Source organism: Atractosteus spatula, chromosome 16 (assembly GCF_055471065.1).
Source record: "Atractosteus spatula isolate fAtrSpa1 chromosome 16, fAtrSpa1.hap1, whole genome shotgun sequence".
Taxonomy (NCBI): domain Eukaryota; kingdom Metazoa; phylum Chordata; class Actinopteri; order Semionotiformes; family Lepisosteidae; genus Atractosteus; species Atractosteus spatula.
Genome location: NC_142721.1, coordinates 14,082,031 through 14,106,761, shown reverse-complemented (window position 1 = coordinate 14,106,761; position 24,731 = coordinate 14,082,031). Strand labels below are relative to the sequence as shown.

The window sequence follows — 24,731 nt, the reverse complement described above, 5'->3', positions numbered from 1 at the left end:
ACTGACACCTGACTGGAAAATAAATATATTGGATGGGTTATAAAGGCTGATTTGGTAGCTATGAGACTCTCCAAATTTTTACCTACTTATTTGAGCAATATTATGGCAGCATGGAGGCGCAGTGGTGAGCATTGCTACCTTCCAGCGCTGGGGCCCTGGGTTCAATTCCTGGGTGCTGTCTGTGTGGAGTTTGCATGTTCTCCACGTGTTCGTTTAGATTTCCTCCAGGTGCTCCAGTTTCCTCCCACAGTCCAAAGACTTACTGGTCTGTGTCTGTGAGTGTCCTGTGATGGACTGGTGTCCTGTCCAGGGTGTGTGAGTGTGTGAGTGTCCTGTGATGGACTGGTGTCCTGTCCTGGGTGTGTGAGTGTGTGAGTGTCCTGTGATGGACTGGTGTCCTGTCCAGGGTGTGTGAGTGTGTGAGTGTCCTGTGATGGACTGGTGTCCTGTCCAGGGTGTGTGAGTGTGTGTGTGTCCTGTGATGGACTGGTGTCCTGTCCAGGGTGTGTGAGTGTGTGTGTGTCCTGTGATGGACTGGTGTCCTGTCCTGGGTGTGTGAGTGTGTGAGTGTCCTGTGATGGACTGGTGTCCTGTCCTGGGTGTGTGAGTGTGTGAGTGTCCTGTGATGGACTGGTGTCCTGTCCAGGGTGTGTGAGTGTGTGAGTGTCCTGTGATGGACTGGTGTCCTGTCCAGGGTGTGTGAGTGTGTGAGTGTCCTGTGATGGACTGGTGTCCTGTCCAGGGTGTGTGAGTGTGTGAGTGTCCTGTGATGGACTGGTGTCCTGTCCAGGGTGTGTGAGTGTGTGTGTGTCCTGTGATGGACTGGTGTCCTGTTCTGGGGGTGTATGTCTGTGTGTGTCCTGTGATGGACTGGTGTCCAGTCCAGGGGATGTGTGTCTGCGAGTGTCCTGTGATGGACTGGTGTCCAGTCCAGGAGGGGTGTGTCTGTGTGGGTCCTAATGTCTCAGTATAGTGATGGGAACAACAGGCGCCGTCCTTCGGATAAGACGTAAAACTGAGGTCCTGACTTTCTGTGGTCATTAAAAATCCCAGGATGTCTCTCGAGAAGAGTAGGGGTGTTACCCCGGTGTCCTGGCCAAATTTCCCCCTGGCCTTTACCAGTCATGGCCTCCTAATAACCCCCCTCTCTGAACTGGCTTCATCACTCTGCTCTCCTCCCCACTGAGAGCTGGTGTGTGTGAGAGGACTGGAGCATCATCCAGGTGGATAGGATTTAATACGAATTGCTTACAGTGCTCTGAGACTTGGCCAGGTGTAAAGGAATATTTTTGGAGTTTGCAGTCTGTGCGGCGACAGGGAGAGCTGCCAGGTCGTGACTCCGGTGCTGTGCCCATGCCCCAGTGTTGTGAGATGTGATGCCCGGCGTGGCCGAGCGCATTGGTTCAGGCAGCGAACCAAAAAAAAAAAAAGCTGATGGGGTGTCGGGTGTCATCACAAGACCCCTTGCTGTAACCTTTCATTCCAGCGGGGAGCGAGAGAGCCGGGGGGGGGGGGCTCTGGGGGCAGAGCCGGGCTGAGGCTCGTGCAGCAGGCGAGCGGCCGGCCAGGCCTGCCAGATCTGCGCACAGCCGCGAGCCTCAGGCAGCATGCATCGAGCGCCGAGTGCAGCTCTTTGGGTTTCCAAGCTTTCTGAAATAACGCGCCAAGCTTGAGGTGGAAGAGCTGGCCAGCGGATTTTGCTCCGGGTGGAGGGGGATACTGACTTTGAAAGCCTTCGGTCGAAATGAAGTCGCTGCCGTTGAGAACACTTTCCGGACCCCGAACTGGAAGGTTGCGGGTTCGAATCCCGGGTGGGGCACCGGGTTATACCCTTGGGCAGTTCCCAGGTGCCTCGATGTGTGCGAATGTAAGCGGCTTTACCTCCTTCTGAATTCATCAGCTGTTCTTGTGGTTTAGTTACCCGTCATGCCTTCCAGCTGGAGTCGGGTGCCGAGACCCTGCCCAGTCTCTTCCCCTCGTGCGCCGTTGTGTCTTGTGTGGGGGTGTTGTTTGGGACAGTTTTTCTCTCTAGACTCGTGCCGCTTGACGGTTTTTAGAGTTCACTGGGTTGCCTGGTGTTCTCGTCCTGTTGGTGGAGAAGAGGGGAGCTTCAGAGCTTGCTGTCTCTTTGGGTTTTCCAGTACAGCAGAGAACACCTCGGCGGAAAGCAGTCGTGGATGTCGGATTTAAAAGCTGGTACAGATAATATAATAATGTAATAATGTTGCTTTATTAGCCCCTATACAATTTTGTTGTATTAGGAATTTGTGATTTTGCAAACCCCAGCTTGCTCTCCATGAGACACACAGACAGGGAGAGAAGCTTGGGGTCAGAGCCCATTGTACGGCGCCCCTGGAGCAGCTGGGGTTAAGGGCCTTGCTCAGGGGCCCAACGGAGTAGGATTCCTCTGCCGGCTGTGGGATTTGAACCGGCAACCCTCCAGCCACAGGCGCAGATCCTGAGCCACAGAGCCACCGCTCCGCGAGGCGAGACGCGGTCTGCTCTCCTCTCGTCGCTCCTGACGAAGCGGGTGCTCTTCCGGTACCTGTGAGCAGGAGGCAGGCCGCACAGCTCTTGGCCCGTTTGCGCCGGATTTGCTGCTTTGTTTTCCTCTGGTGATGGGCCCGAATCCGGGCGCACAGATCCGCCGTGCCGAGATAATTACTGAAGGATAAGCCGCGCAGAGCGCTGGACTTGGCGAGAGCTGGGAGGCAGGGTTACTCCGGGTCATCCTGGCCTGCTGAATCGATCCTGTTGTCTGAGAGTTATTTGGCCGTTTTATCCCAACTTCTGAAGAGCCAAGGCGATGCGGTGGGCATGACTAATTAGAGCTGCCCACCACAGGGCTGCATCATGACTCAGAAGTGGGGCGTTCGCCGGGTATTGTGCTGTAGATTTTCTCGTGGCTCGGGGCCGGGCCTGTATTTCCATGGAAATATTTATCCACTGGGTAAGCGGCAGATGTGGGTCACCTGAACTCAGGAGAGCGGAGGGCTGGTTCTGATTATCTCATTGTGACAGCATGTTGGAAATCCCGCTGTGAGCTAGCGTGCGCAGTGTGTGTGTGCGCACGTGTTGTGCGAGCGTGCGTGTTGTGTGGTTGCACGCTGTTTCCAAAATAAGCAGTGCAACATCTGCACATTTGTCACAGCCAGCGTGCTTCAAGTTTCCCCCCTCCCCTTGCCCCTTCTCCCAAAGTCACACCGGCAGTGGTGTGGAGGATAAGGGAGCAGCCTGGGTGTGTGGCACTGGCCTGCAGACCCCCGTGCACAGCTGAGCGATGAGCCAGAGCTGTGATGCAATAGAGGTGCCTGTCACAAGGGGAGCAGACCCCCCCCCCCACAGCTCATACACGCTCCATGACCAGAAAGGCAAATATGCTTCTGCGAATGCAAAAGAAGAATGCAAATAAGGAGATCGAGAAGGAGAGAGAAGTTGGTGGAATTTGACTGTGTTGTGAAACGGTTGCACCCTCTGCTGGGTCCCCTGTGGTGGTCCAGTGGTTGAAACTGGCGGTCCTTCTGAAGTGTAAGACTTGCCCGTCTGAAATCTTTTTTTTTTTTTCCTCCTCCCTAGTGCTTCACGTTTGATTTGTGTGCTCCAGTCGGGGCGTTCGTAGGAGTCGCCGTTCTCTGCCCGTTTTCTTCAGTTTCGGCAGACCAGTGGGCTGCTGTACATATATGCAAAGGAACAAGTAACAGGTTTATTCCACGCTGGAAAAAAAGAAAGAAAACGCAACGTTTCGGCCGTGGAGCCTTCTTCAGGTGTGGACCTCACACCCGAAGAAGGCTCCACGGCCGAAACGTTGTTGTCTTTCTTTAGGTTTATTCCATGCTGAAAAAAATATGACTTGTTCCTTTGCGGCCTACGCGTGCTGACGAAGCTCCCCACCTGGACTGTATATATATTTTTGGTTTTCCCTGAAATTGCGGGCCGCTGGCGAGAGCAGGTCCGGGTGGGCGCTGGCGCTGCAGCCAGATAACGGGAGTCTAATCGGTATGGTCCCACCCCCTCACGCACAAGAACAGGCCTCTCGAGGAATAAAGGGCAGTGAAACGCAGATGGACTGCAGGTAGAGAGCAGAGGGCGCGATGAGCCGCGGCGATGAACTCGGAAAGCGGGGCGGACTGTCAAACAGGAAGAGGCTCGAGCAGGCCCCTGCGGGAGTCTGACAGCAGTGTGAACGACCGGCAGTAACCCCTCTCTCTCTCTCTCTCTCGCACGTTCTCTGTTCTACAGGACCAAGAGCACAGCCTTGAGAGGCAGACTGGGCGAGCTTCAGCCAGAAGCCGTGGACGCGAGGCTGCAAGACGGACGCGCCGAGACCGAGCCCTGGAAAACCTCCCGTCCCAGCGCAGAGAAACCTGCAGGCCCTGAGGCTGCTGAGACGCCCTGTCACACCCTTTATTTTTTAACTGTGGCAGTGCTGACACTCTGTGGACAGGAAGGGGTTAAGGCACAAAGACACGGTTCCTGGGAGCTGTTCACATGATTATGCACAGTAAAGAGTGAAAGAATCTCTGGCACACACAAAACAAAGGCGTAATTACAGAGGTAGGTGCAATACTGCTTCATTCTTTCTGTTTTCCCTCCCACCATTAAAATAGCTACTTTTCTCCCTTTCGTGCACAAAAACAAGACCTAGTGACTGTGAGACAAACATAATGCTTTAAATAACATAGAAGCTCTCCGGAAGGCCATCCGTTCGTTATTCTGTTCGCTCTTCAAGTGTTTTTTTTGTTATCCCACTGAGTTTGTAAGTCTGCCGTTCGATTTGGAGAGCCAGGTGTTGGTAGGTCTGGCCAGATGTGCAAATAAAGGTGGAAGGTAGGAATAAAAAAAGCAAAGTTTCCGCTTCCTGAGGCTTCTTCGCACCTGGAGCAGGCTGAAGAGCCCAAATCTCCTTCTCTTTTTGCTTTTCGGTGTGCAGTTGAAAAGGAGCAAGTTTAGGTCAACTAACGCTCTCCACTCCTACCTCTCTGCCAGGGTGTTTGTCTTTTCTGTCACGAGGATATAAACTGGAAATTCTTTGCCCAAAAACATACCACTTCCTCACACCCGAGTTCCATTCTGTTGTATACCAGCACTGTGAAAGGTGGCTCTTACTGTGGCATATTGTCGGTGAAAGAGCTGTACAGTTAAAAACAGACCCCCTCACTGGAGCTGGTCTGTCTCTGTGGGAGTAGGGTTAACTTTTTTTTTTTCTTCAAGCAAATATTTTGGTAATGGTTCTGTGCTCAAAGTCTCAGTGAAGGTGGGCTGCTTGGGGACATTAGTGGGTCACTGAGATAACGCTATCAAATCTGGTCACAATCTGAAGTGCCCTGCTTTGAGGAGGGAAAATTTATAGAACGTGGAGTATGTCGTGATATGAAACCACAAGTGAGGTGCTACGGGCTACTTGTAGTTGCAGCTCAGTTTCTAGAGACCTCATCTTAAATTGACCAGCTGGCCATTTACAATATGGGGGGGGGTGCGGGTGACCAGCTGGCCCTGTACAATATCGGGGTGTGGAGATACCCTAAAGATAAGACAAAATGCAAGTGTAAATTAGGAGCAGAGCTGTTGCAGCGTCAAACAGCGACGCGTCATCCCCCAGGGCAATGAATGGATAGTGCCACAGGGCGTTTTCTGCAGGGTCGGTGCAAGTGTTCTGTTTTTTTTACATTGAAATGGATTCAAGTGTGCAGCGTGGTGTTCTGTACACTCTTCAATATTGTCTGGACCTTTGGACTCCCACCTGTACACAGTGAGAGATGGGATGTCTGGGTCAATAATCCCCGCCCCCCCCCCCCCCGAAACACACACACACACACACACACATGCGATTCAGTGACAGACTCTGGCAGCAGCCCAGTTAAAGGGCCCTGTGTGAAGAGGAGAGGCAGGATCCTTGTTTTGCAGAGGCTGGGGGTCAGCAAAAAAAAAAAAATGGTGGTGAGGACAGAAGAAGAAGAGACTAAAAATGAGTGAACTCTACATAATAGGTCTTTTTTTTTAAGTGGTTGTTTCTGCTTTCTGTCCTGAACCTCCCTGTTTCTGCAGTCCTAATAGTTAAGCCCCTGTCAGACATGAAGGCACACTCTTGATTGTTTTCCTAGATAAGTAGTAGGGACGATTCTTTTGTGTTCAATTTGTTTATTGGTTTTTCAGGGAAATGAAAGATTATTACGTGGTACGGTATACGATAATAAACTGAATGTAAGCAATCATCATGGCATGAAAGACTTGGTAGCTGAGCCAACTGTGCAAATCCAACAGTGATATGAAAACAGGAACAACAGTGGTACTGTGCTTGAGAATCAGGATCTCCGAGAAATAACTGAAGTGGATAAGTTGTTTGAAGAGGGGAAAACAAGTCCGCTCTTCCTCTGCAACTCTACCCTGAAAGGCAAAGGTGTCCACCACGTATACTGACCTATGAAATCTCGGAAGGACCCTCTACTGTGATCTGAGCCCTTAAAGTAAAAGGTGTTCATACAGCAGAACAATCCCGTTTCCGTTGTCGGGGCTTCTGGGGACCTTCGGAGCACGGTTATACAGTGAATATTCAAAACGTCTATTAGAGACGCATTGTCTCATACTTAGGAATGCACAGGATTGTGTAAAGTGCTTATGGGAGTATGTTGACGCGCTTGTGCGTGACGATAATATGAATTCTAATTCTAATTTCGGACCTCATGGACATCAAGCTCGAGGTCCAGGTGTTCACGGTTCTGTTTGATGTACCTGGCTTCGAACCCGCTGGAGAACTGGTTTCACTGCACTGGGCCCTTTTCTGTTGTGGGAGCTCTGTGGCCGAAAAGGTGGCCGTGATGGGCGTTTGTACTGAAACCAGTCGTGTCGCTGGGGTCGGGGGGAGGCTTGTGAGGAAGTAATGGGGGGGGGGGGGGGGGGTGCGTGCAGCTAGGAGGAGATGCTTCGGGGACCCACAGCCGTCTTCTGTCTCTCTGCAGTCGCGGAGCTCTGCTGTGCAAGAACGTGGCGTGGAACTGGCGGCGGTCCCCGGCACTGCTCCCCGCTGGGTGTGAGAGAACCCTTTTGCTGCTTTCCCACGTTCTTTAAGCACCGAAATGGAGTCGGCTGATATCGGGGTGTTTGTTTTTGTACCAGCTGCAGTGTCCTCTGCGTGGTGTTCTTCTAGACTTCAGATCGGCGGACTTTAGAGCTGTCAAAGGATATGTTAAACATGTACAGTGTAATAGCGCTACACATTTGTCCAGATTTTTTGCATTTAGGGGGTGTTGGCAGTCTTAGAGGCCAGGTGGGTGTGGCGGTTAGCCCTGCCACCTCGCAAATCTTGGGTCCTGCTTCCGATTCCAGGCTGCGGCTCCTTCTGGGTGGAGTTTGCATGGTGCTCGCGGTTGTGTGGGCTTCCTTTGGGTGCTCCGGAGTCCTCTCGTCTCCCAAAGGAGACCCGCCCTCGTAAATCTGCCAGGGTAGCACCTAAGAATTGAAGAAAGAGGAACGACGAGTTGACAGTTGTCCTTCTCCGCGCGGAAAGTTTTGCCCCGTTCGCAGGGAGCCGTCTGGGAGGCGCCGCGGCGCCAGCCGCGTTTCGCACCCGTCAGCAGGAGGCCGGGGGAGAAAGAAGAAGGAAACCTGGCCTGTTCCCCCGACCCCCCCCCACCCCCACCCCCGAAAACGGGGCCTTCTTCACTTTCACTACCGCAGCGCGGGTGGGGCTTGCATCCGCGCCGCCGCCAGGGTCCAGAAAAGGCGCCCAAGAGGAAGTGGGCAAGAGAAACTCCTGGGGTCCCTCCGTCTGCTCTCCAGTGACACTCTCCCAGCCCCTGGGCTGACCCCATCCTTCATGGTTTTTCACGCCCCTTTCTGGGAAGCCTGCGGCGCGGACTTGCTTTAGAAGTTCCCGAGCTGGTTTTGAGCGGGCTGTAGTAATACCCAGCCAGTTTCATGACTCTTCTGAAGAGAGTGTTGCTTTCTGCACAGGGAGTAATTTAGGAGCTTTAATTGCATTGTGTATTACAGCAGGCTTTGATTTTTTTTTTTAACCTCACTTCTGTGGCATGGAAGATCTCCCTCTTTAGGCTTCCAAAGGAACACCGCGACTTCTTGCTCCAGAGGTGAAAGGTCATAGGATTATTTCCCCGCGTTTCCAGCGGTAACCCTTCTGTTTGTCTTCCCTGCTCCAGGTGGAGGAGTGATTTCGTTATGACAAGCTGCTGTGCAGAAGATGTCCGCACTGTCTGCGACTAATATCGCTGATGTTGGTCACGGTAAGCTATTCGTTTTTGTGGGACACAAATCTTTGGTGGTGACCGCCTGATTCTGTGCTCACTGGGACACAAACTGCCTTTAAATCAAAAGACTTTGATTTGTATACTCGTGAGTCGAACTTTTGCTGGGATGATAAAGTCCTGTGCACAGTAAATGAGTATAATCAGCTGTCCTCTGTTCCTGGCAGCGATCAGACCTTGTGAACAGCTATTATTGATGTGCCTGAAATCGCTCTTAAGGGGGAGTTTTCACCCTGTACAAAAGATGTTGTAAAATTTTCCACTGTCCCTGCGAGCCCAGAGTCAAGAGATCACCCTCCATGAATCCGCCCCTGGCATTCCTGCCGTAGGATCTCATTGCTGATCAGGTCATGAGGGAAAGAGCGAGGCTGAGATTCGTCGGGTTTTATTCCCCAAATCGCGCAGGTGCCTTCAAGAATAAAATGTTTCAGTTAAGCCGTTCCCCGCTGGTCCAGATGATGATGATGATGATGATGATGATGCCGATAGGTTACGGAGGCTGAGAATAGATCAGGACCCCTGCCATTCGCAAATTGCGACGTTTGGGTAGAAAGCAGCTGATCCAGATGTGGCGCGTTGAAGGGCTTGGAGCAGAGATAGGAACAGTCTGGCGCTGTGAACCGAGCGTGCACCAGACATCGGCCTCCTGGGACCGACTGGGCTCTCTTCAGCCTCCGTGGGGGACAGGGCGAACGTTCAATGTTTCCAGATGGTCCAGATTTCCGATCGGCTTGAGAGCTCGGGGGAGAAGCGGCGGGGGCGGAGGGCGTTTGGAGAGCCGAGCAGCAGGAATGTTCAACTCTCCTGGCCCAGGCTGCAGCCTAATCACACAACAGATTTACACTGGATTTAAATCGGTTCCCAAGATCCCCACTGAACCCAAGCCCACTGCGCCTTTCTGCAGTTTCATCCCCAGCAACCACATCCGCAGGCTTTTCTTTTTCAAGATTTCATCTCTGCCTGCTCTCCCTTTCCTCCTGCGTAAGAATCCTGAGTGGATTATCGGCACTGCAGCTCGTAGGGTGTAAAGTCTCCTACAACCCAAACGCTTTTTTTTTTTGTTTTTTCGCGAGGCTGAATTTGTAGGTGAAGCGGAGCCGGGACAGACGAAATCAAGGGTTTAATTTTTCTTTCCAACATATGATTAATAACGTCCCAGCTTGTCAGGCATGCTAAAGACCGAAGTTTCACGTTTACATTGTAGTTATTGGTGCTTGGCCAACGATAATGCGTGCATCGACTGGCCGGTTAGGAATGTGGACTCCTGAGATTGTTATAAGAACAGTCAATCAGCCAGTGACCCTGAATAAACAGTGGGGGGGAATGGCGTTTAAAATCCATTGCGATAACAAGAGTACAAGACCAGCGATTTCTTAGCATCGGTCAGTGTTGGGTTGTGTTTGTAACCGGGAAGATTCGGTCTCCATCAGTAGGCGGTGACCTTTTTTTTTAATCAATAAAGCAAAACCCCCCTCCTCTGTACCCTTCGCTCATGCAGAGAAGTTCTAAGCCATCGGAAGCTCAACTGCCCACGGTTCGCAGAGAGGAAGAGCAGCCCCACCCACTCACATTTGACAGAAAGAAGCGGCGCGCGCGCTTAGAACGTGTTCCTAGCAAATCCTCAGTTTGACATCCTGAAAGAGACGAAAGCAGGTCCTCTCCCTGCGATCCAGAAGAGGGCGGGCCAGGTGGGGTGCGAGTCTCTCGCTCGTGTCGCTAGGAGACCTCGGTCCTGTGTTGCAGCAGGGTGGGTGGTGTGGGGGGGGCCGGCGTGGTAGTACTGTGCTCCTTTGGTGTGGAGTTTGCATGTTGTCGCCGTGCTCACGTGGCTTTCCTCCTGGTGCTCTGCTCCCATCCCCCCCAGGGCCACTTCGGACAGCAGCAGCGTGGGGTGCCAGCGCCTTGGAGCCTGTGTGGCTCTGTTGGCTTCTACACGTGGAGCTCTAGCCCGGCCAGTCTCACTGCCTTGCCCCTCCCCACCTCCCAGGTCTCCCAACACTCCCCCCAGTCTGGGGAGCTGGTCCCGGCGCTGGGCCGCTCCCGCCTTGCGGGCATGTGGCTCTCCGTCGCCATGGCGGCCAGGCCAGGCCAGCAGCGCGTGAGAAAAGCCCCTTTGTTTCGGCCAAAGCGGGAATCGGCGATACTTTCCTCCTGTTCTGGGACAACCGGAAGGGCAGAGCTTCACTCTCGGTAATAACCAATACAAGCTGCATTTGAAGATGGGGGAGACTTTTGTTTTCCCTTACTTTTTTCTACTTTTCTTGTGGCAAACGGCGGCTGTGGTTATTCTAGAGCTCCCAAGTCTCGGATGTGAAGCGCTATGAGGACTCTGAGAAACCTCACTTGTGTTCTCTTCATTTCCAGTTCTGCCCTTGCATCACAGTACAGTATTTGCGTATTTATTTTAAAAGCGTTCCCTTTTTTGTGCGGTTAAAGGGTTTCGTGAATTTCGCTTGGACACGGGTGGTGTTTCACAGGCTCTAGACGTTTATTTTCTCAACAGGCTCTTAGCCCAACAGGCCTGTCTTCCCCCCCATAGTGTTTCTCTGCTGCTGATTTGCGTGTTTAACAAGTGGGCACAGTACAATTCCCACTCTCCACGCCTAAACGCATTGCGTTGTGGAAGCAGTGAGGTTATGGGAAGCTGTAATGAGGTTTATCATCCTCTCATGCAGTCAGTTCCTTACTGGCATGGCACAGCGTACTGTACCCTGAGGGCCCGTTCACACTCAAGGCCACAGAAACTGGAGCTAAAAGAGAGCGAACTAATAAAAAAACAGATGTTCAGGAGGTACGATGCCCACAGAGGAGTCCCAGTCGTGTTTTCTCATGAACATAAATTACAACAGCTGCTGTTTTTGTTTTTTAATTCGAGATGCTTCGTGTTTTGACTTAATTTCTATCTTCTCAATTCACTGGCCTTGCCGTGTGGTTTAAAAGTAAATTCTTCTGATATTCGCAGAGCTCAGTCCCTTCATCCGAGGCTTCTGCTATTAAAACATTATATTTCTATGAGAATGCTTTATTTCATGGTACCTGCAGAAACACCAGGCCGCCCAAAACAATCCCATCTGATTTCGCCTGCCTTCAGTCATTTGAATGAAATGTACTTTTTGTTCAAGGTGAGGTGCTCCTTCAAGCCTTTCACTAGAAAATAAAGTTTACAGTTTTTAGTCTGTGCCAGAACCTTACAAAAAAATGTACCTGCAGCAAAATTTTCAGTTTGCTTGGAGTAAATGAGTCAGCGCACCAGGTACTGTCAGGTACAGATTTGGCAAAGTCTGTGATAGTGCCCAGCTGAATGAGTATTATCACATCACTAACTGGAGTAAAAAAAAACCCACAGTGCTGCTTAACTTGAAAGTAACTCATTCCTGTGCCTTGTTTGACATGAAAAGCTCGTAAGGAAAAGGTGGTGTCTGCGGGCAGGAATTCTGGGAGGTCTCGAAAGCGGTACCCTTGACTGGTTAACTAGAAGAGACACTGTTGCTGTGCGCGATGGTAAAAACCTTCACTGGCCATCCGCTCTGATCTCGAGGGATTTGGTCTGCACCTCCAGGCTTTCTCTAGAGCCCTCTGGAGCGAAGGTTCATTCACCTGAGCAGGTCCTTGCAGTAAAAATTCCTGGCTGATCTTAGCGACAGCATACTTTAGATAAAGCCGTATCCTTATTGATGTGAAGGCAAGCCTAGCTAGGTTATAAGCTGGATTGGTAGGAGGCACAACAGGAAGAGTGTGTGGGTTGTAAAGGGCTGTCAGTCCATGATTACAGCAAACAGAAGCGACCTTTCCTCTACTGCCCTGATCTTTCCCCTACTGCCCTGCTATTCGGAGGATTGCAAAGGACTGTGGACCTGCTCAGACCTTCCCACACTGCAGAAATGTCAGACTGAAGATGGAAGAGCGCTAGAATTGTGACTATATTAGATACGCATAAGTATTGTACGTTTGTTGTATGAGATTTTGAGATGAGTTCTGCTCCAGCAGTCCCTATCATTCTGAATTTTCAAACTCCAGGTGGACAGTACAGTGGGCTGACACTAGTTATCCTTTAGATAACAGTTTAAGAAACATGCCTGGCAGTTTGTACCAGGTTGAATAAATTCTTCTTATTCATAAAGGTTTGGAATACTCCTTTTTGGACAGGCACCTGCAGTTCTTCACAGTCGAGTTCACTGGTTTAACTGAGTGGCTAGCAATGAAGGTACACGAAACTTCAGCAATAAAGTATTTTGCATGTGGTCTTTGAAGTGCCTCGCTGACCTCTTGTCCTTGTTTGGCGCTGTCGCCACCTGGTGGCGGACAGGAGCGACTGCATTTTGGCAGCCAGAGGGGTTGATGTCGTCGGACACCCACTGCGCCACACGCTGCCAAGTTTGTTGTGCATCGACACGAGCTTAACCGCTTCCTGTTTTGAGAGTTCAGGCTGGACGGGGTTTTCCTTGTCTTTCTGTGGCTTGCACCTGTGAGAGCAAGGAAAATTCCCCTCTTAAAACGGGAAACTTTTTTCTTGTCCTGCCATTTAAGCCTGGGCACCGCTGAGGGCTCGTTCACAAAGCTGCGTTTGTTCTTGAAATGTCCAATCGCTGCGCCGGCCCAAGGGGAGCCCCCCCCCCCCCCCCCCCCGCGCTGGCTGTCCATTCCGGGGCGCGTAGTTTGGACAAAGGAGGAGAGGGGAGGGCTGACATGAGGTAAGCAAACATTTTGCAGTATGTGAGAGAGCGTGGGGCTGGCTGGGGACGCGGCGGTTTTTTGTCTCTCCGGCACGCCGGCCGAGCCCGGCTGCTGTCTGGATCAGCGAAAGACCGCGCGACGTGCACCTCCTGCTGGTATTCCCAAGGGGCGCAGGCGGGCTCGGCCCAGAGGGGCAGCTTTGGCCTCGGTAGTCAAAGAAGGACGTGGGATCACAGCGGGAAATCGAAGGGGAATGCGTTCAGTACAGAGAACAAGAGATTGGCTCTAAAGAGCGGGGACAGTATGGAACAAGCTACCCACCCGCATGGTGGAAGCCGGTTCCCTGGCTGCTCCCAGGAAGTGGCTGGATGAGATCTTCCTGTCATTTGATTAACTAACCCCACTGAAGGAGCAAGAGGCGTCCGAATGGCTTCCTCACGTTGGTAACCAGCCAGTCTGTTTATCCTGTGACAGAGGCCTGTCAGGTACCTGGAATAGATTTGGAACAGGATTCCCAGCCACAAGTTTGAGGCCCAAACCTCTGCGGCGCCATTAAGTCACGGCTGACCGATTATTTTAGATTGAAGCAAGGTGGGCCGAACTGCCCCCTGTCTCCTGCAGCCTGTTCTCACATTCTTGAACTTGAACTTTATTGCCATATGTAACCGGTACTGGTACAATGGAATTCTTACTGACAGAAAGTCTCTCGATTGTAAAACAAGTGTAAAAAAACAAAACAAAGTGCAGACAGTACATCAGGACAATATACAAACAAACAGTAGACAATGTACAAGTAAACGTGTAGACAGTTTGAATGTAAACAATACAGACGTGTAAACAATGACTGGAGATGTGCAATAGATAAGAAATCATAAAGAGGTAGATGGTGATGGTGTAGGTGTGGTCTGAGGGGGATGGCTAAATGTGCTCGCCTGTCTCACTGCTTGTGGATAGAAGCTATTGAAGATCTAGTGGTAAGTGTCCGTATGCTCTTATATCTCTTGCCTGAGGGCAGTGGGGTGAAGAGCTCATGCCCGGGGTGGTGACTGTCCTCTGTGATGGCCAGAATTCTACCACGGCAGCGGTCCTCATAGAGCTGTTTAATCTCGGTGAGACCGCAGCCGATGATCTTCCGGGCCATATTGACCATTCTCTGCAGTGCCTTTCTTTCTCGCGAAGAGGTGTTGCCATACCACACGGTGATCCCGTTGGTGAGGATGCTCTCGATGGTGCAGCGGTAGAAGTTCACCAACACATGTACTGGCATCCCCCATCGCTTGAGGCACCTCAAGAAATAAAGGCGCTGCTGAGCCTTCTTCAAGATAGAGTCCATGTTCACAGTCCAGGTTAGATCTTTAGAGATGTGAATTCCCAAAAACCTAAAGCTGGTGACTGTTTCCACTTCCGTTCCATCAATACTGAGTGGGCTGTGAGTGTGTGGCCTATGTCTCCGAAAGTCCACTATTAGCTCTTTCATTTTCTTTACGTTCAAGTCCAGGTTATTGCTATGACACCACCTCTTGTCCTGCTGTGAAGTTTATAATGAGATTTCAAGTCGTAAGCAGCTGTACGACTTCATCCCTGTAAGTGGACTCGTCATCATCACTGATCAGTCCTATTATAGTGGTGTCACCTGCAAACTTAATGATTCGAAAGCGCAGCACGAGTTAACGGAGGTGAAGGGAGGGGTGGGAGGGGTAGCTGGCTTGTCGGGCACGGTCACAGAATCGCCGTGCTCCTGAGCCGAGACCCCAGCGTGCCGGCGTTGGGCTTCTCTGCCCCCGGACGGGCCAGAGGAGGGGGGAGCAGGGCCTGCTGGCCTGTGGGGCTCTGCTCAGAGCTGCTCTCACTGACCTTTTCCCCAGTGCTGTCTAGGAGCTTCTGTGAAAGGAGCTGCATGTGACTGTGAGTCAGCACCGAGGAGGCCTGCCTTGGCCCGGAGTCAGTAAACAGCCAGGAGGGCTAGGAGGTGCTTTGTTTTGGTTGTTTCTTTGCTCACATGAGGTTAAACGCCATATCCAAGTGCTGTTTTCTCTCGAAGGATGTCTCTCTTCCTCTGTGGTTCGCTCTTTGTAAGTACTCTTTCTCCTAGAACTGCCTCCAGACTCGTTGGGTAGAGTGTAGTACTGGTATATATGGGTATTTTAAGTGAGTGTCCATATTTCTTCTTTTGGAGAAGTCATGTTTTTGTGACCAGACAGCTGTGCGGCTGTTTCTCTGGGGGAGGCACGGGCTCGTACCCTGGTTCACACAGGATTCTGGGGAAAGCTGCGCAGCCCTGGTTTAGCAGGTTGGTCCTCCGTTGGGTTTTGTGTGGTTGTAGTTTTTTCTCCCAGTGCTGTGGTTCTGGAGGTCTCACTCTTTTTTTCTGTCCTCGGTCCTCCAATCTGTCACCTATTGACGAGGTGAGCATTCCTCCTCGCGCCAGGCCGGAGCCACGTCCCCCTTTCCCCCTGTCCTCTCGCGCCGGGCTGGACCGTCCCTCTGTCCCTTCGCTCTGGACTGTTCCCGCTGTTCCCGTTTCCCCCTGTCCCCTTGCGCCGGGCCGGAGCCACGTCCCCCTGTCCCCTCGCTCTGGACCGTCCCTGCCGTCCCCCTGTCCTCTCGCGCCAGGCCGGAGCCACGTCCCCCTTTCCCCCTGTCCTTTCGCGCCGGGCTGGACCGTCCCCCAGTCCCCTCGCTCTGGACCGTCCCTGCCATCCCCTGTCCTCTCGCGCCGGGCCGGACCGTTCCCGCCATCCCCCTGTCACCTCCCGCCGGACCATTTCCGCCGTCCTCTGTCCTCTCGCGCCGTCCCCCGTCCCCAGTCCTCTGGCGCAGGGCCGGACCCTTCCCAGTGTCGAGCGCCATGCCTGTTCTCAGCACCCCCCCCATGTCCCCTGTTGCAGGCGATGGCAGAGCGTTTCCCCCATCGCCAGAGCTGCTCCTGGACTGTAGCAGCGCGGAGGAGACGAGCAGCAGCCTGGTGACCGAGGGCGGCCATGACCCCCAGCATATCGGGCTGCCCCCCCCTCGCCCCGGGCCGCCCACTCGGGGCCACAAGAGCGAGCCGGGCACCCCGGACCTGAGCTGCCAGCTGCCCATGGACGCGGCTGCCGACGCGCTGGCGGCGAGCCCAGGTAGGTGGCCTGCAGCCTGCAAGCCATGGGCTGCTGCAGGGTTTGCCTTTGGGCTGGGCTGCAGGAGGGGTAGCGTCTGTCCTCTGCGTCGTCTGTCCGCGCCTTGTGCTCTCCCCTGTGTCGCAGTGCGTAGAGCTGAGCGCACCAGGAACGACCCGAGGGCAAAGGACTTCCAAAACGTATAAAACAAGAATTCAACTTGAAAAGGTTAGGGTTAAGAAAAATCCGTTACACATTTAAGTAACTTGTGAAAGTTATGGATTACTTCTTACCAGAGGTCATGTTTTCCTTCACAGCGCTCATTAGACGCTCATTAATGTAATTTCTTGCTTATTTCTCCCTTCTGCAAGTCACTTGTGACTGTAAGTTTGCTTTTTAAAAAAGACTTTGGTGGGGGGGGGGGGTAATGTTAAATTTTCATTCACAGTTTTTTTTACCTTGAGTGTGTAAACTTACTGCGTACAGTAAGGATTCTATTACTCTTTCGATGTCAGAAGTAACGTCGCGCACAAGTAACGGGAGACGCTGGGGAAAGACTCCTCCTCTTTCTCAAGAGCAGGTGTGGACTGAGTTTCTCTCCCCCCCCCCCCCCCCCCCCGAGCAGAGCAGCAGCCGGTGAAGAGGAAGAAGGGCCCTGCCCCCAAGATGCTGGGGAACGAGGTGTGCAGCGTGTGCGGCGACAAGGCCTCGGGCTTCCACTACAACGTGCTGAGCTGCGAGGGCTGCAAGGGCTTCTTCCGCCGCAGTGTGATCAAGAGCGCGCAGTACGCCTGCAAGAACGGCGGCAAGTGCGAGATGGACATGTACATGCGCCGCAAGTGCCAGGAGTGCCGCCTGCGCAAGTGTCGTGAGGCGGGCATGCTGGAGCAGTGTGAGTGGGCAGGCTGGGAGGGGCTGGGGGCAGTGGGAGGGGCTGGAGCAGGCTGGGAGGGGCTGGGGCGGGGGGGGGGCTGGAGGGCAGGATAGGAGGGACTGGGGGTAGTGGGGGGAGCTGGAGGGCAGGATAGGAGGGACTGGGCAGCAGTGGGAGGGGCTGGAGCTGGGGTGGGGGGGTTGGAGCAGGCTGGGAGGAGCTGGGGGAAGTGGGAGGGGCTGGAGCGGGCTGGGGGCAGTGGGAGGGGCTGTAGCAGACTGGGTGGAGCTGAGGGGGTGCAGTTGGAGTGTGGAGGCTGTGAGGTGCTGGTGCAGACTGGGGACAATGGGAGGGGCTGGAGAAGACTGGGAGGGGCTGGGGGCCAGTGGGAGTGGATGGACTGGGAGGGGCTGGGGGCCAGTGGGAGTGGATGGACTGGAAGGGGCTGGGGGGCAACAGGAGGGCCACGGAGAGGCAGGGAGTGGATTCTCGGTCGCTTTGAGAGCCGTTTACTGCCCCGATGGCTCAGGTCATCACTCGTCGCCTGTTTGACCTCCTTGTGGAACGCAGGCGTGCTGTCCGAGGAGCAGATCCGGCTGAAGAAGATGAAGAAGCAGCACGAGGACGAGACGGTCCGCACGGCCGCCGTCCCGCAGGCCCCCGCCCCCTGGACGGAGCCCCCCAAGCTGGCCCCGGAGCAGCTGGAGATGATCGAGAAGCTTGTGGCCGTGCAGAAGCAGTGCAACAAGCGATCCTTCATCGACCGGCCCAAAGTCACGGTGAGTACGTGGGGGGGGAGGGGGGTCTGGCTGATCATGGGAGTTGTGAGAAGCTTTCAATAGAAACCCCATTTCCCATGCATCTCCATGAGGTTCAGATCCGGTGCTCTGTTGCAGTTTACTTATAATAATCATCATCATTACACTTATATAACGATTTTTCTGGACGCTTGGTTCAAAGCACTTTACTAAAAGTAAAGGGAATCCCACTACCACCGCCACTGTGTAGCACCACCTAGATGATTGTACGAGCTTCCGAATGGGTTGGGTCTGCAGCCTCCTGGATCCTACAGGAGAGCTCGGGGAGGTGGAGGGGGGAGCTCGGTCCTATCGAACGTGCCAATCACCTGCTGGCACCAGAGGGCTTGAGATCAGGGTCCGTGACGTCACACAACTCGCTCCAGCAGCTCTTGTATAGGAAGAAGCTCCTAAAAAAGCATCTGCAAAACCTTCATTTAGCAGTGCTGTGTGTGGATGCATTCAGAGCAACATATTCTAAAAACAGTTTTCCACTGTTTTTAGAGATGGACAAAGGAGAATCAAGTGCCTTATGTTACAGTAATAAACAAAATGAATTGCCTGTAGGGACTCCTAAATTCAGATTTTGAAACGTTTGGCACTTGACAGTAGCTTCTGCAGTGACACAAAGATTATGTTGTCCAGTCGCTGTTGGACAAGCATCACGAGACATGGGGTCTCGTTCTCTCAAGCTTTCAATTCCCCCCCCCTCGTGCATCTCGGCCTCTGACCCCATTGTTCTTGCGTGTCCCGGGACAGCCGTGGCCCCAGAACCAAGACCCGCTGAACCGCGAGGTGCGCCAGCAGCGCTTCGCCCACTTCACCGAGCTGGCCATCATGTCGGTGCAGGAGATCGTGGACTTCGCCAAGCAGCTGCCGGGCTTCCTGGAGCTGACCCGGGAGGACCAGATCGCTCTGCTGAAGACCTCCACCATCGAGGTACGCGCCAGGGCTCGTTCTGGGAGAGGCCACCATAGCCTGCAAGAGCTGAAGCCCTCTATGAACCGAATAGGAGTTTTTAGCCATTAACGCTGCTTCAGCTTTTGTCTAAAAACTATGAAGAAAAGTAATGCATTCCTTAGCCACCTTGGGCTGTGGATTGTAACATTGTTTGCCTTGGAAGAAAGGGCACTGTTTTAAAGATTGTAGGATTGTGTGAGAGGATGAAGCTCCACAGAAAGATAGCACTGTCAATGTGGGGTATTTGATGGAGATACAGGTGAGAAGATGTTCAAAGATTTAGCTGCTCAAGCAGTATGGAAAGGATGGAAGAGTGTGCTGGCAGGGGAGGGCTTGTTTAGCTCTGTGTCTCCTGGAATGGGAGCTGTTCCTCTGGTTCCCTTCCCGTCTATTAAAATCCGATTCGTCTTGCAGATCATGCTCCTGGAGACCTCCAGGAGGTACAACCCAGCCATCGAGAGCATCACCTTTCTGAAAGACTTCAGTTACAACAAGGAGGATTTTGCGAAAGCAGGTTAAAGTGGTTTTTTCTTTGCCAGGTTTATTCGTGGGGTTAATCTGTGATGCCCCTGCACTCTGCATCCCTGTTAGGGGCACTCTGTCTGCTCAAGGCTACAGAAACCAGGGGCACTCAGTCCTGTAGAAGACTTCTTATTTCAGAATATTTCATTTGGTTTATGCTTTTGTCCAAAGCACCTCTTATTTGCAGGTGTGAATTTTCCTTACCTTGCTGAAGGGTACAACAGCAGTATCTCCTCTGAGATTCGAACCCACAACCATCCAGTTTCAAATCCAGAGTGCCAGGCGGTCCTTCTCACTGCTGCCCTGCACTTTAATTTCACGCTGCACTTTTGTGTCAGTAGCTCATTCCTTTATCTACCCAGATTAATAGGCTTTGGGGTGTCCCTTCTAGTTAATCCCCTGCAAAATGTAGAGTCTGTGTGAGCCTCTATATAGGTGTGTGGAAAGATTTTTTGGGGGGGCTTGTCCTGTATGGTTATTCAAAAATGAAAGAATCGTCCGTCGGGCGTGTGGGTAGTGGCTTTATGCTGATCCACTCTCCCTGTCCGAGTTCTGAATTCCGACACGTTGATCGGTCTTGTCCCGGTCTGTTCCCAGGCCTACAGTTTGAGTTCATCAACCCCATTTTCGAGTTCTCCAAGGGGATGAATGACCTGCACCTCGACGAAGCAGAATACGCGCTGCTTATCGCAATCAACATCTTCTCTGCGGGTATGAGCACTTGGAATATGTTTTGATTTCCTTCCTCTAGCCTTAGTCTGGCCCGAGTCCTAGGACTAAGACCGGCCACACCTTACTGTGACTCTTAACAGTGGCCTTAACCCTAGTCTTAGGCCGGTCATAACCCTCATGTTAACCCCAGCTCGGCGATAACCCTAATACTGATCACTGACCCTCGCCAGCATTCAGATCCACCAAACATGGCAAAAGCACAGATCTGACTATTCTTCTGAGATGAAGCCTCCCTTGTTTGTTCTTAAAGGCATCCCTTTCATTTTTCCAGACCGGCCGAATGTCCAAGACCACGATTTGGTGGAGAGGCTGCAGCAGCCCTACGTAGACGCACTTCATTCGTACATCAGGATAAAGAGACCCAACGTAAGTGGCCGCCAGCGTTTTTTTTTTTTATTTGCTCTGCCCGTCCTTGGTCGGAATAGCAGAAGAGCCGCCTATCCTGGCCAAGGGCGTGACTAGCCGGAATTTATCCCAGGAGACTGGGGCACAAGGCCCAAGGCGTGACTGTTCCCCCTCCGGGCAGCCTGTCCGTGTGTTTCAAGGGAGCCCAGATAGTTCAGGGACCAAACCAGGCCAGCGTGCCCTTGGGAGGTAGGAGAAATCGTAGGTCCTCTCGAACCCGTATGCTATCATGCACAGAAGACGCAGGACAAAAGTCATTTCAGGATGAGGAGTACAGCACCAGCTCTGCGGATATGACCTTCCTATGTGAGGTTTGCTTGAGGCGATTTTTCTGTAAAGAATTAAATGATCTTGCGCCTGGGGGAGCGTTCTGCAAAAAAATAACATTTCGGTGTCGCAAACGCGTTTGTAAAAGGCAGACGCCACAAAGCTGTCTATGCAAAAGAAGTGGGAGCCAGAATCCTCTTCTGTCTCCGTAACCTTCACTGCGTTTCCGACTTGGCATGTCCCTCCAGTCTCCAGTTCGCAGAATTGCGTTGTCGCACCATTCGGATAAAAGAAAATAAGAGGGCTCTGGGCAGATGTGAGCTGTGGGTGGGAAGAAGGGGCCATCACTGCATTGAGAGGCAGCAGCAAGGTGAAGTGCGGTCAGTCGCCCTTGCAAGGCTCCGGTTAAAATATGGGCTGATGCAAGACCTGTCCATTCTGCGTGATCGATTCAGAGCACCGATTTCTTAGAAATAAGGTGAAACGTGTAGAAAACATTTGTGATCTTCTGAGAGCAGTCCTGTAAGAACCTGCTGGGTAGCCGTACGGATGGATGTTTGTTTGTTTCTCCGTGGGTTGTCAATGGATAAGAGGCGACACCGTGATGGAGCAGCGAGCTCACACTACGGAAATGCCAACGTGTCCTGTTCTCCTGGCGTCCCATCCACGGGAAGAGCGGTTGGACATGCTCCTCGGATCGGCTCCGACTCGCCCCGTCCCTCCCGATAAGATGCAGAATTCCGAAGTTTCCCTGGCGACGATCCCACGCCGGCAAAGTGGCCATTGACTTTTTTTTTTTCTTATCAACCCGTAAGGAAATCTCGCAGGGAGCAGGAAACTGTGTACGCCCGATTGCTTCACTTATTGATTTGAGTGACTGGTTTTACCCATTCTTGCACACGTCGGGATTTCTCAAAGTGTAGCCCTTTCCTCCTACGCTATCCCCCCCTCCCGATGGCAGTACTGACTCCCAATTTCATTCTCTCGCCCGCCACGAGCCTGTCGCTCAGACCGTAGTGACGGTTTGTACCTTTCTGGCCCCTGCAGGACCACCTGATGTTTCCCCGCATGCTGATGAAGCTGGTGAGCCTGCGGACCCTCAGCAGCGTGCACTCGGAGCAGGTCTTCGCTCTGCGCCTCCAGGACAAGAAGCTGCCCCCGCTGCTGTCCGAGATCTGGGACGTCCACGAGTGACCAACCGCCCGCCCGCCCGTCCGCGCGGCCGGCCGGCCTCCCCACCCCTCCTGCCCGGCCCCCCCCCGCGCCCCCGCGCTGTTGTCCGGTCTCTGGCCGCTGCCGCGCACTCTGCCCGCGCCCACGCCAGAGGAAAACAGGAGGGGTAAAGGGGGATGGGACGCTGAGCGAGGGTACACCCCTCAGCCCGGGTGTCCGCCCGTCATGGGAGCCCCAGAAGCTGGCTGGGCCCTGGTGGGGGAGGGGCCGTCAACAGAGAGTCTCCCCTTAAACCAGCAACAAGCACTTCTGGCTGCAGGCGGCGCGAATCGGCAGCACAGAGAGGAGTGGAAGGCCAGCACCAGCGTCGCCCCCCTCTGCCTGGGCAGACTGACAAAAGTACTGGGTAGCCAGGGGGCGATTTGGAAGGTAGTACTCGCCTGTACTTAAAGAGCTCTCAGCAGCTTTCTCCCAGGTGCCGACGTCGCTGTAGACTGCGGCAGGGTCCTCCGAGAGCACGTTTTGGAGGTTGATTTGTGAGTCGTGTTTTTTTTTTTTTCCCTCACCCCCCTCTCCACTCTTATTTTCGCATTCTGCATGGAATAGGTCTCTTCTCAGCTCCCTTGAACTCTCCTGGAGCAGTTCTGGAAGAGTGGGTGGTATGGTAATGGTCTTCTTTTTTGTTGTTGTTGTTGTTGTTGTTGCATTTAACAGACTTGCTAGATGGCGTTTTCGATCATCGTGATTTAAAAAAGAAGAGACGTGCTGCTCTCGTGAAATGTGATTGCTAATTGAGCACAAGGCTGCTGTTAGGCAGTCCGCTTGTGACGCGATTGACTGCACCCTCTGTGGGGATTGCCAATGCACAGCAGGATGGGGGCACGTGGCGTGCAGACCTGTCCAGGCTCGGGGTTCGTGCCCTACTGGTTAGAGGCACACCAACCTAGAGAAGTGTGTAAGGTCAAAGGTCCCGGCAAGGTCGGAGGTCATTGTGAGCTGCGTACAGGGGGCAGGCCCATGTGCCCATGCATGACTTTCAGAGCTTGACCTGCAAAGATGAGAAATCATGATGTGTTAAAACGGGCTTTTTTTCAGTCCCAGCTCATTCGTTAAAAGCTGGTAAATTCCTTGAGGGGCAAGATGTTTTTTGTTATAATGGGGGAGCGGGCACAATTCAAAGTGTAGCCCTTTCCTCCCACCCTTATCGCCCTGATGGCAGTACTGGATTACTGTCGCACACAACCTAGAAACTCACAATTTCTTTCTCACCCGATACACGTGCAGCACTCAGACTGTGCTGGCCCATGGCTGTTGAAGTGGATGTTTGCACCCCTGAAAAACTTCCCTCTTCTCTTTCCAGGAACGCTTTCACAATTCTGCCCTCATAGCTGAACGTTTCATTTCTGAAGTCCCAAAAGACTCCGATAACTGTCGCAAGCTTTTCAGCGCAGTCTTTTTTTAAAATTTCACCCTACTTTTCCCACACCCCGGGTTTCTCTTGCTGGATCGGCACCCTTAAACTTTGACTGGGTGACTTGTTGGGGGGGGGAGATGCCCAGCAATTTCGTTTTTTGCTCACTAGCAAAAACAAAGCAAAAAAAAAAAATGCTTTGAAAATCACGCCAATCCTTCTCCTTGTGAATCCGGGGTTGGGCGGCTGCTGTTCGTGCGCCGGTATGGCACGCGGCTTGCCGAGGGGAGGGCCTGTGGCAGAGCAGCTAGCGTTTCAAAATCACGGCCTGCCGCCCGCCTTGGGCCGATCCTGGGCTCCCGTATCTCGGGAAGAGATGAAGTGCGGGAGAAAAAAAATTAACAGGATGAAAAAAGAGGGAACACTTACTTAGAACGGGTTACACAGGGCTTCGGCCAGACTTGATCAATGCAAAACAACCTGTCTTCAGAGCGATGGCTTCCACCTGGGTCATGAGTGTTTTATACTTATTCAGCACAGAAGGGCTTTGCGATTTGTCCTGCTTGCAGAAGGGGAAGCATTCTTCTCTGTTGTGTCTTTTTTTCTGCTTTCTGGCTTACAAGTCCGTATCTCGATCCTGTCAATGGACAACCGACAAAGACGGGTAGGTTTAAGAGGCAAAGATCCTAATTTTGGACAAAATGCCATTCATCAGGATCATGTTGCTTGAGACGTGATGAAACTGTATGATCATTAACCAGTTAACGGGAGCCACTTCTGGAAAGCAAAAGGTTTGGACAGCTTCACTGGGGAAAGCAGGGCTGATCTATAGATGTATAATTATGTTTTATAAGCTCTCCCTGGTAAGGGCATCGTTTCAGCCAGTAACATACCAGTTCCGTCCAGTTCACACGCAGAGTGAGAGCTTCTCTCTTTAAATTGATTTGTTTAGAGATCATCGTTGGACATTTTATGGGTAATAAATTGGCTTGTTTGTAGGGAAAAAAATCACCAGGGAGAAGGGAAGTGGTATCCTCTTAGGAATGAATGCCGTCTGTGTTTGGAGGATAGACTATATTTCTTACAGAAAACAAGGCACAGGATGTAACATTGGAAAAACTACTGAAACACCATACATCGTAGTCTCATCTGCTCAGAAGTATAAAATACAAATGACCCTGAAGTCTTCTAAAAGTGTCCGCTTAGAGCTTTTTTATTCTTCATTAATTTTTTCTATCTTCTCTTGTACACTGCAATAGATGTTGAAATAGGCAAAAAAATATAAATATATTTTTAATATTGTTTTAACGCCTTAAATCCTTTTATGTTCCGCTTTATCTGTATAAAGTTAAATGCTTACAAAAATGTATAGTTCCGCCAAAATATTGTTTTTAATTTGAAAAACATAACCTAACATTTTCTTTTTGCACAGGAATTACGATGGAACTATTAAGATGTTAAACCACTTGTAAATATGAGATGTTCTTTTTTTTTTGTGCTTTATTTCTAATTCTGGATTGATTTCGAAGAAAGTAAACAAAGTGAACTAATGAAGACTAA

General features: G+C 52.1%; 1 protein-coding gene across 1 annotated transcript in view; it reads left to right on the top strand.

Annotated features, from left to right (window-relative positions):
• Positions 1-24,731, top strand: part of nr1h3 (nuclear receptor subfamily 1, group H, member 3) — a 26,220-nt gene extending 1,489 nt beyond the window's left edge. Inside the window, exons 2-11 of the mRNA XM_088934586.1 lie at positions 4,240-4,554; positions 8,154-8,237; positions 15,821-16,051; positions 16,656-16,922; positions 17,475-17,683; positions 18,461-18,640; positions 19,076-19,175; positions 19,781-19,894; positions 20,187-20,281; positions 21,635-24,731. Of these exons, the coding sequence (XP_088790712.1) occupies positions 8,195-8,237; positions 15,821-16,051; positions 16,656-16,922; positions 17,475-17,683; positions 18,461-18,640; positions 19,076-19,175; positions 19,781-19,894; positions 20,187-20,281; positions 21,635-21,781 (1,386 nt within the window). The 5' untranslated portion in view covers positions 4,240-4,554; positions 8,154-8,194 and the 3' untranslated portion in view covers positions 21,782-24,731. The remainder of the gene's footprint in view (positions 1-4,239; positions 4,555-8,153; positions 8,238-15,820; positions 16,052-16,655; positions 16,923-17,474; positions 17,684-18,460; positions 18,641-19,075; positions 19,176-19,780; positions 19,895-20,186; positions 20,282-21,634) is intronic.